At 34.0% G+C, this 13,950-nt stretch overlaps 1 protein-coding gene across 2 annotated transcripts; it reads left to right on the forward strand.

The window, feature by feature from the left end:
* Window positions 1–10,889: 10,889 nt before the first annotated feature.
* On the forward strand, window positions 10,890–13,108 carry LOC101252332 (methyl jasmonate esterase 1). 2 transcript variants are annotated; one of them, XM_004230775.5, is made up of 4 exons: window positions 10,890–11,076; window positions 11,146–11,745; window positions 12,482–12,613; window positions 12,718–13,108. In XM_004230775.5, the coding sequence occupies exons 1-4, from the start codon at window positions 11,008–11,010 to the stop codon at window positions 13,000–13,002; spliced, it is 1,086 nt and encodes a 361-aa protein (XP_004230823.1). In that variant the 5' UTR covers window positions 10,890–11,007; the 3' UTR covers window positions 13,003–13,108. The 2 variants fall into 2 exon arrangements, with proteins under 2 accessions (XP_004230823.1, XP_069149075.1); XM_069292974.1 differs by having other exon boundaries at window positions 10,984–11,745.
* Window positions 13,109–13,950: the final 842 nt, after the last annotated feature.

A 13,950-nucleotide genomic window follows, 5' to 3' on the forward strand; every position in this document is an offset into this window, starting at 1 on the left:
CTTTTATTTAAAAAAGTTTAAATGCATGCATGTATTTAAACATACTCTTTATGTAAACAATTTTCTCTCCTCGAGATTTAATTGTACTATTTTTTTGCTTCAAAATATATAAGTGTACTTATTTAAGTAAAAATCATGTTTATTAAAAAATTAATAAATACAATGTGTAGTTTATTACTTCCTCTAGCCTTTTTTTATTTTTTATTTTTTTAAAATAAATCGTTGCCAAGGCAGCGGTTTTAAATCAAAAATTTTTTAGTGATTTAATTTTTAAAAATTAAAAAAGAAATAATTAAAAATCGCAGCAATTTAAATTTAAAAAATATTTTTTTCATTTAAACTTTTTTAAATAAAAGAAGCAAAAAAAAAATTAAAGGTAATGTCTTACTTTAAAAGGTTATAAAAAAATTTTGAAAATTGAAATTCGCTCCCTCGGGAGCGATTTTGTTTTAATTTTATTTTTTTTTAAAAATCAAATTTAACAAAAAATCGCTGCTATAGCAACGATTTTGCTTTTCCCAATGGACAAAATCGCTACTTCGCGAACGATTTCGCCCTTTTGGTCAAAAAGAAATTTCATATACCGTTTTAGAATTTTTGTTAACATTTTTTAGCCTTTAGGCTTCGGACTCCCAGAAATATTGTCCCTAAATGTACTTTAGGGACCACAATTACACTATTCCCTAAAAAGAGTCAGCGACCAGCCTGATAATCTCGTCCCTAAAGGTCCTTAGCGACTAAGGCTATAATGTAGTTGGTCGCTATTGTCCTTTTTGGGACCAGATTGTTACTTGTAGCGACCAATTTTTTCTTTGCTATTGGGCAATTTTCTTGTAGTGTACATGTTTAATCTCGAGAATCTTTTTAGATTAAAATTTCTGACACTTTATTGTAAATTTCAAAACTTAGATCAAAATATATGATTTTATTTATAAAATTAATTTTAATATCTAAAAGTGCTTAATCCTTAATGTTATGCTTAGTTGTTGTGCGGAATTTGAGATAATACGAGAAAATATAAACGCGAAAAACAAGACAACAGATTTACGTGGTTCACCAATAAATTGGCTACGTCCACGGGAAGAGAGGGAGCAGTTTTATTATGGAGAGGCAAAAACAGAATTACAGAATAGGGTTTCCCATAGCGTCTATATATAGTGCTAAGCTACGCCCTAACAGGCTTGGGCCCAACATACAGAATCAACAGAAAATTAAGGGCCCAATACAACAACATTGTATACCCCCGGACCCCCAGGCCAGGGGGCGTGTCGCCCCCCTGGACCCCCCGACTCGCTGACCGGGCAGCGAGACCCCCGTCCTTTCTGTTTGTAGCGGGTCCGATTCAAGGCATTCAACAAATCTCCACCTTGACTTGAATTCTCCGAACAGATTCTTCAGACGCACTATATAGTGCCAGGCCTCCCCTCTTCCTCAGAGTTGCCCCGCAGGGCAATTAACAGCTTCTGATGTTGAGCAAGTCCAAACAGTGTTGAAACTTGCTCTGTGGAACCGGCTTTGTGAACATATCAGCAGGATTATCAGCAGTTCCTACTTTCTTCACCTTGATTCTCTTCTCACTTCTTAGAAAATGATACCTTATGTCAATATGCTTGGTTCTCTCATGATGGACTTGATCCTTGGCTAGACAAATTGCGCTCAAACTGTCACAATACACCGTAGCCTGATCATGATGCAGACCAAGATCACTAACCAGCCCTTTCAACCAAATCCCTTCTTTTGCAGCCTCTGTCAAGGCCATGTACTCCGCTTCCGTAGTAGACAAAGTCACTGTAGGTTGCAAAGTTGCCTTCCAACTGACGACAGATCCTCCAAGGGTAAACACATAGCCAGTCATCGATCTTCTTGTGTCAACATCTCCAGCATAGTCTGAATCAGAATAGCCAGTAACCAAGCACTGAGTATCACCTCCATAAATGAGACCAACGTCAGATGTACCTCTAAGGTACCGGAAAATTCTCTTCACAGCCTGCCAATGTTCTCTCCCTGGTTGTCCCATGAATCTGCTCACTACACTGACTGCATGTGCTAAATCTGGCCTTGTACAGACCATAGCATACATCAAACTTCCTACGGCACTGGCATAAGGGACTCGTGACATATACTCCTTCTCTTCTTCTGACTGTGGAGCGAACATGGCAGTGAGATGGATATTGGCAGCACTGGGGGTATCAATGGGCTTAGATGAAGACATGCCAAACCTCGCCAAGACCTTCTGAATGTAGCTTCTCTGTGACAAGAAAAGTTTCCTTCTCTCTCTGTCTCTAATGATCTCCATCCCTAAAATCTTCCGAGCGGCTCCCAGATCCTTCATCTCAAACTCAGCACTAAGTAAACCCTTCAGCTTCTGAATGTCATACTTCTTCTTTGCAGCTATCAACATATCATCTACATAAAGCACCAGATAGATGAATGAATCATCATTGAGCCTATTGTAGTAGACACAACAATCATATGAGCTCCGAGTATAGCCCAACTTCACCATATAGCTGTCAAACCTTTTATACCACTGCCTTGGAGACTGCTTAAGTCCATATAAGGACTTCTTCAACTTGCAGACGTGATTTTCCTTCTCTGGAACTTGGAAACCATCCGGCTGAGTCATGTATATCTCTTCCTCCAACTCTCCATGTAGAAACGTTGTCTTCACATCAAGTTGTTCAAGCTCCAGATTCTGATGTGCAACTATCGCTAGTAACACTCGGATGGAAGTATGTCTGACCACTGGTGAGAAGATCTCATTGTAGTCCACTCCCTCTCTTTGGTTGAAACCTCTGGCAACAACCCTGGCTTTATACTTGACTCCTTCTGCTGGTGATATCCCTTCCTTCTTCTTGAAAACCCATTTGCAAGTAATAATCTTTCTCCCCGAAGGCTGTATGACCAGATCCCATGTCTGATTCTTGTGTAGGGACTCCATCTCATCTCCCATAGCGGCAAACCATTTTTCAGAATCAGAACTTAAAATGGCTTCTTTGTAAGTAGACGGCTCAGATGTATCTACCTCTTCAGCAACCTGCAGTGCATAACCCACCATGTCCTCAAAACCATACCTTGTAGGTGGCCGAACTCCAACCCTCCTTGGCCGATCTTGAGCTATACTCTGATGGATATCTGATGGCATAGATTCTGGAATATCAGTTTCTGTCTGTGGCTCTTGATTCTCCTCTTCAGGTTCCTTTAAATCGCTCTCGTTCTGAATGACTTGAAACTCCACCTGTTTGTCAAGACTCCCAGTTTCTGACGTAGTTGTAGGCTTCACAATGGTTCTAAGCAGAGAACTTTCATCAAAGACAACGTTCCTGCTCATAATAACCCTCTTTTCTGCTGGAGACCAGATTCTGAAACCTTTCACTCCATCTCCGTAGCCCACAAATACTCCCTTTTTAGCTCTTGGTTCTAACTTACCTTCACTAACGTGATAGTAAGCCGTACAACCAAAAGCTTTCAGATTTGAATAATCAGCAGCTTTTCCTGACCACATCTCCATAGGTGTCTTGCACTGTATGCCTGTATGTGGTCCGCGGTTAATCAAGTAGCAAGCTGTACTAACCGCTTCTGCCCAGAATCTTCTATCTAGCCCAGCATTAGAGAGCATGCACCTTGCTCTCTCCAGAAGTGTTTGATTCATCCGCTCAGCTACACCGTTCTGCTGTGGTGTATTTCTGACTGTACGATGTCGAGCAATCCCTTCATCCTTACAGAATTGATCAAATTCAGACCAACAGAATTCCAGCCCATTATCAGTTCGCAACCTCTTGATCTTCTTCCCTGTTTGATTTTCCATCAAAATTTTCCACTCTTGAACTTCTGGAAGGCTTCACTTTTATGCTTCATCATGTACACCCAAGTCATCCTTGAGTAGTCATCAATAATGGACACAAAAAATCTGCAGCCTCCCAAAGACTCAACACGGCATGGACCCCAGCAATCAGAATGGATATAATCAAGTGTGCCTTTTGTTCTATGAATGGCCTTTGGAAACTTGTTGCGATGTAGTTTTCCAAAAACACAATGTTCACAAAACTCTAGGCTCTTAACCTTATGACCAGCAAGTAAATCCTCCTTTGACAGAATTTGCATCCCTCTTTCACCCATATGACCAAGTCTCATGTGCCATAACTTAGTCATATCCTTCTGGTGAAATTCTGACGATGCAACATGGGCTGAACCTATAACCGTGGAACCTTGTAGAAAATACAAAGTACCACGCATGACACCTTTCAGAATCAAATTTGAACCCTTCCAGACCCGCAAGACTCCATCTTTTCCCGACCAGCTGAATCCCTTGCTGTCCAAAAGACTGAGAGATATCAGATTTTTCGTCATCAATGGAACGTGCCTGACCTCGTTCAATGTGCAGAAGCTACCGTCATGTGTCCTTATCTTGATCGAGCCTGTCCCAACCACCTTGCAGACAGAACTGTTGGCCATCGAGATGCTGCCTCCGTCTACCTGCTCATAAGTCGTGAACCACTCTCTCCTAGGACAGATGTGATAGGATGCCCCAGAATCAAGAACCCACACATCTGAATAATGAGTGTGCTCATCCGCAACTAGGGCAATATCTTCTTCAGAATTGGTGTCTTCTTCAGCAACAGCAGCAGACACTGATTGTTTTTCCGATTGCTTCTTCTTCTTCGGACAATCAAATTTCCAATGTCCCTTCTCCTTGCAGTAATTACAAACATCATCCGGCTTTGCACACTTCGACATCGGCTTATTTTTCTTTCCGTCGTTTTTCCTTCCCTTTCCGCTACTGGTGAACAGACCAGAAGGCTGTATGTCCGTACTTGTGCCGTTAGCCTTATGCCGTAATTCCCTGCTATGAAGGGCCGATCTGACTTCTTCCAGTGACACAGTATCTTTCCCAACAATGAACGATTGAACAAAATTCTCAAACGACATTGGGAGAGATACTAACAGAATCAGGGCAGCTTCTTCATCCTCGATCTTCACATCGATATTACGCAATTCTAATAGCAAAGTATTCAATTGCTCTAAGTGTTCCCTGAGTTGTGTACCTTCAGCCATTCGTAAACCGAATAGACGTTGTTTCAGAAGCAGCTTGTTGGTTAGAGATTTTGTCATGTACAAACTCTCCAGCTTCAACCACAGACCAGCAGCAGTCTCTTCATCCGAGACCTCCGTGATGATGTCATCCGCGAGACACAGCATGATCGTCGAGTGCGCCTTTTCCTCCAGAATCGCCATCTCAGGAGTAACGACGGCGTTCTTGTCTTTCAACAACGGCGCCCAGAAACCTTGTTGTTTCAACAAAGCCCGCATCTTGATCTGCCATAAACTGAAACTGTTCCTCCCTGTGAATTTGTCGATTTTCACGTTCAAAGCAGACATCTCGAATTCTCCAAGAACACCGATTAACCGAGAGGCTCTGATACCAATTTGTTGTGCGGAATTTGAGATAATACGAGAAAATATAAACGCGAAAAACAAGACAACAGATTTACGTGGTTCACCAATAAATTGGCTACGTCCACGGGAAGAGAGGGAGCAGTTTTATTATGGAGAGGCAAAAACAGAATTACAGAATAGGGTTTCCCATAGCGTCTATATATAGTGCTAAGCTACGCCCTAACAGGCTTGGGCCCAACATACAGAATCAACAGAAAATTAAGGGCCCAATACAACAACATTGTATACCCCCGGACCCCCAGGCCAGGGGGCGCGTCGCCCCCCTGGACCCCCCGACTCGCTGACCGGGCAGCGAGACCCCCGTCCTTTCTGTTTGTAGCGGGTCCGATTCAAGGCATTCAACATTAGTAATTAACTACTTATATTTCTCGTTAAAATATTACTACTTCATTTATTGAGACTCCCTCCTCTCTCTCTTTTTTTTTCTTTTTGGAGATGTGGGCAGTGAATATGGAAGGCAAGTGCTTGGTGAGATTTAAATCTTCAACAATTAGATAGAAGATGAAGTTACAAGAATCACTAGTCTGCAAATGTGCATCATCTTTTACATTTTTGTTGAAGGGTACTCTCGGCTATATCATCTTTCTTTTTATATTCAATTAATCTAATCTAAGATTCTAATTCAGAAATTTCATTAAGAGAATTCAAATAAATAAATAAATAAATATAGTGGCTTCGATTTGAATTAAGAAACTCATGATATTGGCTTCTTTTATGATATATGTACGATATGATTTAAAGAACTTGATATGTATAGTCCTATATTCATAGGCTACAAAAAAACATCTTTTTTATTTGATAAATAAATAATGACATTGGCTTAGGGGATATTCTTTTTAAAGAAAAGAAAGACAAATTAAAGAATTTTTTATCTAAATTTGGACAAAAATAGGAGTAAGGATCATCTAATTTCATGACAAAGTTGATGAGCTATTGAGAGTTGAGAGTTCATGACAAATTTTTTATCTCAATTGCAGTACTACCTGAACTTGATAATCGCGACATATGACAATGGACCTTAAATCAATTATACAAGGAATAAAATTCTGGTAGTTAATTTTGGATCTATACTTGCGGGAAAAAAACACAATGATTATCGATAAACAAATTAAAATTAAATTCGTTAAATTGAAATCCTTATCCACCTCAGCCTATGTTGTTTCATTCTCTAAAAGACACACTAATTAATAATCAATTTCAAAATTTAACATAGACCAATACGTTGATATGCAAACGACTAATTTTTATCATCAGAAAAAAACACTTTTGTTTTTATTACTTGCAATAAATACATACGTTGATTTAAAATATTGTGATTTTATTGCCAACAAAACGGATAAGTTGTCACATACATTATTTTGAGAAAAATTATATAATTTGATATTACATTATTTGAGAGAAATATACATTAAAAAAATGTTTGTTCTTTACTATTATTGATTTTTTATAATTGTATTAATATAACTAGAAAAAAGTAATAATCCCCGTCCCGTGGGGGTTTCCAAAAGTCATATTTAGCTAAGTATTTCTATATTCTACAAAAAAAAAAAATTATGAACGTATCTCCTATCTTTTTATAATAAATATTTAAAAGATTTATTTATTTATATGGTATAATTTGAGAAATATATTATTAATGAAGATAATAAAAAATTATTTGGCCATATCGTTATTATCGATCTATTTTATATATAGATAGGAGAAGCATAAGAAAATTATGATGTCGTCATCATAAGAAAATTTCAAACTTCAAACTATCATAATTTTTTTAAATTCAGTTTTTTCTTTCTTCTAATATCAAAAACATGAAAGCTCTAATTGAAGTTAAAGTGTCTTACTATAGTTAGATAGTTAGGGTTGTCAAAATGGGCTGGTCTAACCCAATCCAATCCTAACGGGCTAGAGAGTTAAATGAGTTGGAACGGACTGATCTTTTTAATTAAAGGATCAATAAAATAGCTGCCTAACCCAGCATTAAGCGGGCCACCGGTTGGGATGAATTGACACTTCAACCATAAAATAAATAATATTATTCTCTTAGAAAGAGTATCCGAATGTTGACGTTTATGAACACGATATTAATTCATACAAAAATTTATTGATAAATCACACACTTGGTGAATAGTTATAAAAAATATATTTATGAATCACACACTTTGGTGAATACTTATAAAAATATATAATAGCCAACGTAAGATTTAGTGGATAAATGTTGATCATTCCATCATTTCTCCCACAAAAAACTAGTTGATTTGAAAGATTTCCAGCAACACAAGACAACATAAATGCTTAACAAAACTAAGTTTCTAAATATTACACGACTCATTAATAATGTTTTACAACTCCACTTCTGCTTTCACCGTCAATTACATTTGAATCAATATGTGGTATTATTTCCTTAAGAAGTTCATCTTCATCTACAATTCACCATGCAAGATGATATTGCAAAATACTTGATTTTTTATTTTTCTAAATATTTATTCATAAAATCTATACAAATATAACACTATTAAAAATATACATATAAAAAGATTTTAAAAAAATTAATAGCCCACGGGCTGACCTCTGAGGCTTGCAGATTGGGCCTACAAGGCCAACGAGCCAAATGAAGTGGGCTAAAAAGCCTCGTTCGTAAATAGGCCAAAAAGCCCAAGCTCACTTATTTCAAGTGTTGAATTGGACCGACCTCTCAGACCAAATCCATTTTGATGGCTCTAACTATAGTGGAATCATACTTCCACAACATTCAGTTATTTCAATTTGAATAAATTGACTTAGAACCATAAATTAACTTGAATTGAAGCACCGATAACATTTCACTCTAGTGAAATATATATCATAAAGTCTATTGTTTGAGCTAAATCTATATCCATTTAAAATTTATAATAGACAAAATCCAATTGGCATTTTTTGGTTTGAATTGGAATATGAGAATGTTAATATTGTTGATATATAGGGTGTATTAATGTGTACCCAGAAAGTCTTTGTGCATTATGTTAAGTAACGCAAATATCAACAAATTTGTTTGTGCATAATGTTAAATAACGCAAATATCAACAAATCACATTGTATGGTGTTTATTAATCGGAAAGGAAACTGCCATGAATCATGTGGATTTTTCTTTGGAGTTAATAATTGGAACTACACATCATATAATAATTTCTATGCCTTTTTTAAAAAAAATAATTTGAGTGATAAATACAATATAACTAGTATTGGGAAAATGAAACTAGGCCCTAAGCTTTAAGTGTTCAGATGGTCGGAATGAAAGTTGGGGTGTTTAATTATTAGTCGAGCTAAATTTAAGTGTTTATCTATATATTTTTCTTAATATAAATTTAAACAACATATACATTTTGTATATATTTTATAAAATGTTTTATCATTACGTATAAATTAAAATTGTTGGAGATTTTATGAAAAACATGAAAAATCTCATTGCTTGAAACATATTAAGAACAGTATCTTAAAAAATATTTCACGATTAAAAAAAATGTATCCCAGTGAAATTAAACGACTAACTGCATATGAATTAGGAACAAGAGGCGATTATTTGATGTAGGTACGTACGAAATTGTTGAAAAAAATCATTTCCCAAATTTTCTTTTTCAAGTCTACAGTGATAATCCTATTAATTATAAAAACAAAATGCATCATATGTATTTAGTTCATCCCATTTTTTTTTATCAACTTTAGCTATTCAATTACTTCAAGCAATTGTCAAAAAGGAATAATAATTGGAGTTGAAAATAAAAGATTTGGTGGTTGACAAATTGGTATGATTTACAACCATTTTTTGACTTTGCTATATTTACTTATGTCATTAGTGACACAGACGTGATTTTATCCTTCTATAAATAGAGTATTCTTGCTTATTTGTAGAATACATTAAGTTAGAGAGAAAATCCATTTTGAGAGCAAAATGAGGTATTTCATAGACTATACAAGAAAAATAGTCTATAAAGAAAAATAGAGTGTGAGTGATATTTTAGTAAGGTGAAAACAAAAAAAAGTGTGGTTCCTTTTGAGTGTGTAGTGGTAACTTTGAGTATTGTATTCGTGACTACACGTTGTTAAATTTCTTAAGATAGTGATATCAATTGCTCCTCTTGGCCTGTGATTTTTCCCTTATTTAATAGATTTTCCACATAAAATTTTTGATGTCATTATTTTTCTATTTTATATCGATTACTTTTACCATATATGTTTATGTGTATGTCTGCATTTTCCGAACAATATGTACATTTTAATAAAGAAAGCAATTTAAATGATAATAACACAAACTAATGTATGTGGTCGATAATTTTGACCAATTAGTTCAATGTTTTTCAAAAATAACGAACAGGAAAAAATATTGGAAATTATTTTTAGATTAGTAAAAGATAGCTCGTGTTGTGCACAGACCCAATAACATATGCGGGATATTTAAGACACATTTTTTACCATAAAAAAAACTATATAAATTAGTTGGTCTTAACTTTTCTCTAAATATTCAAAAAGAAGATTTGTGTTAATTTAATTAGTATTAAAATAATTTGAATAAGTTATTCCTTATATTTTTTTCAGTACTACTTTTTTTATCAATATTATTAGGAGTTTATTTTATTAAATATCACTTAATCAATTTTATTTATTTATTTTGATAAGTAATTAGTAAGTTTTATTATAAAGTATTGAAATAAGTAAAATAATTAATTATAGAGGGGGCTGGTAAACATAATAAAATAAGTAAAAAAATAATAATTAATTTTATTAAGAAATTAAAATAATCCGTTAGTTAGTTTATTAGAAAATACTAAAGTAAGTAAAATGAGATATTGTTCATTTGATAATAATAATAAATAATTAGTAAGTTTTATAATTAGAAAGTATTAAAGTAAGTAAAATAATTAATTGCGGAGGCGGAGGGGGGGGGGGGACCATACTAAAATAAGTAAAAAATACATTTCACCCCTGTAACCCTAACACCGCGCCACCCCCACCCAGGCGGGCAACCCCCGTTAAAATTTCTTTAAGAAAAACAAAAAAAACATAGAAAATTATCACCCTTAACCCCCCCCCCCCCGCACCTCACCCAGGCCACCCCATTAAAAATTAAAAATTATTTTAAAAAAATATTTTAATATGTAGATCCCTAAACCCCCCCTCCCCCAATCAATTCTTTTTTTTTTTAAGATAAAAATATTTTTTTAATATCAATTCGAAAGACCAAAAGTGTTTGATCACATCTTTGAAGCGCAGCAGTGAGTCAGATGGTAAGGGTAATGGAGCTGTTCACGTGGATGACTTATTACAAAATTCTTTTTATTATATATTAAGTAAACGAAAGAACAAACTATATAATTCTTTATCTAAATTTGTCTAAAGGCAATGACCTGTTTTAGATTCATTTGGATGGTATAAAAATTAGTTACATCTATTTATTTATTTATTAAAAATATTTGATACGATTTAAAATAAATATAGAATAACTTGAAAAACTGTTTAAAATGAAAAGTAGGTCTTTTCTTATTTTTTAAAAGTTAGAAAACTCAAACTAGCTTTTGCAACTTGATGAGCTATGATAAAAATGCCTCATTATATTATTCAAGATTAGAGCACTCTACAAGCCATCACAATAGAGTAAACTCTTCTTTCATTTCCAAAATTTTGTATTATAAACTTGTAACTTCTACTTATTTTGTTGTACAGGTTGGTGGTGAAGCAACAATGACAATATTTTCAGCAACAATATTAAGTCCATCAGCCATTTTAGGCACAGGAAGAGAGTGTTTCTACCAAAGAAGCAAAGTGATAAACAACTTTAATGGATTGAACTTATTTGGAGTTCAAAAGACAAATAACCATGTTGCATCATTAAGCCTGATCACCACTATGTGCTCATTGAAAACCCCATCACAAGCCAAAGGTGAAAAAAGATTGTTACAACCCAAAGATAAGAAGCACTTTGTGCTACTTCATACTGGATGTCATGGATCTTGGTGTTGGTATAAAATAGTAGAATTGATGAAATCTTCGGGGCATAATGTTACAGCTCTTGACTTGGGTGGCTCAGGATCCAACGAGAAACAGGCCATTGAAATCACAAGTTTTTCTGATTATTTAAGTCCGCTAATGAAGTTCATGGCTTCACTTCCTGCTGATGAAAAAATAGTTCTTGTTGGTCATAGCTTTGCTGGACTCGGCATCTCTAAAGCCATGGAAAATTTTCCAGAAAAGATTTCAGTTGCTGTTTTTATCGCTGCTTTGATGCCTGGTCCATCTTTCAGTGCAACTGCCGTCTACACTAAGGTAGTACTCTCTCTTTTCTTTTTTGATTTTTCAATTTTGACTTTTTACTTATCATTTTCAATAAATCAAAAAAAAACAATTCTTTTTATTAATTATATTCTCAATTTATTTAGAAAATTCATGTTCCGGTAAAAGGTATTAAATGAATAAATTGGTGGTCAAATTTTATCGATTAATAAGTTAAAATGATAAATTCACTATGTTAGTGTAGTAACAATTTATTATAGGCTATATATATAAATATGACGCTTAACTTGGCTTCATAGGATAACTATGCTTTCAACTTTGATCGCACACAAGTGGACACTTAAATTTATATAAAATTGAACAAGTAGACTCACATGTCCTACATGACATAATACACGTAGAGCGTCACATGGGACATAAATTTATCATGTATGGTGCCATGTAGAACAAACGAATCTATTTGCTCAATTTTATATCAGTTTAATTGTCTACTTGTGCACACCCAAAGTTAAAGGTCATACTTGTCAGCTCACGCCAAGTTTAGGGTCATATTTATGTATTATGTCTTTATTATATTATCAACAACTGTTGTGGTATACTGGTGAGAGTGTTTCACCCTTAATGCGCGATCTAAGCTTAATCAAAACTACAGAATGAGCCCCTCAATGCGCGATCTAAGCTTAATCAAAACTACAGAATGAAAAACCACCAACAATTTATTGTATTCCTAATTTTTGGCCTGAAACTAATTTATTTTTTTTGGTAATAGACATGTGATGTAGTAATACCTGAACTTGATAATCGTGTTATATACGACAATGGACCTGCGAATCCTCCAACAAGCCTCATTCTAGGTCCCAAGTTCATGGAAACTAATCTTTACCAGCTGAGCCCAATTACGGTAAGCAAATTAAAATTACAAATTTATTGACCAAGTACTTAAATGTAATATTAACTTGGAATTGATATAAATTAAGTTTTTTTTTCCGTGTTGGTTGGTGTTAGGATTTGAAGCTGGCTACTGAATTAGTAAGACCCATATATTTATATCCTGTGGAAGAAATTTACGAGGAGATAGTTCTTTCAACGAAAAGGTACGGATCAGTTAAGCGAGTCTTCATTATTGCTGCTGAAAGTAAAGCTTTGAACAAAGAATTTCAATATTGGATGATTGAAAATAATCCCCCCGATGATGTGGAAGAGATTTCAGGCTCTGATCACATGGTCATGATGTCTAAGCCTCAACAACTTTTTACCACTCTTTTGCATATTGCCAATTCACATGCCTGATCTTAGTGTAATTCAATCATTTTAGTTTCGCTGTTATTTCCTTTGATTTCAGTGTTGAAGTTGACATTATCAAATAATTTTATTGCCTTGCTTCTGATTTTTCCAATTATTAGGCGATTCGTATCCATACAAATATTTTACAAAACAATATCAAACTTTTCAAAATCATATAAGTAGGTCATATCATCAAATTAATATAGAAAAATTTTCAAATAAATTGAAATTTATAATCGAAGAATTAATCTATTTCAGAAGCTAGATTTAAAAATAATATAGATTTTATTTGTATCACAGAAAAGCATTTCTCCTCTTTTTACTTCATAATTCATGGCTAAAGCATTTAATTTTTCTTCTATTGGGAAAAAAAAAAGCTTCAACAAATAGTCACAAGGATCCTAGATCAAATTAAGCAAAAAATGAAAAAGAATAAAAAATTAGTTTTTTTTAAAAAAGAATTATCTTGAACATCCTGGGTAGGTAACAAATTAAAGGATGAAGTGTGTATATATATATATATAAAATATTTTGCCAAAAATTTTACAAAACAATATCAAAAATTTTAAATCATATAAGTAGGTCATATCATCAAATTAACTTAAATCATACAGAAAAATTTTCAAATAAATTGAAACTTTGAAAGTTTTGAGGTTATAATCGAAGAATTTATCTATTTCAGAAGCTAAATTTAAAAATAATATCGATTTTACTTACATTTTTCCTTTTTTTTACTTCATAAATTCATGGCTAAAGCATTAGATTTTTCTTCTTTTGAAAAAAAAAAAGCTTCAAGAAATAGAGTCACAAGGATCCTAGATCAAATTAAGCCAAAAAAGAAAAAGAATAAAAAAATAGTTTTTTTTAAAAAAAAATTATCTTGAACATCCTGGCTAGGTACAAATTAAAGGATGAAGCGCATATATATAAGAAGACTCAAGAATTAGATTAGGC

Source organism: Solanum lycopersicum, chromosome 1 (genome assembly GCF_036512215.1).
Source record: "Solanum lycopersicum chromosome 1, SLM_r2.1".
NCBI lineage: Eukaryota > Viridiplantae > Streptophyta > Magnoliopsida > Solanales > Solanaceae > Solanum > Solanum lycopersicum.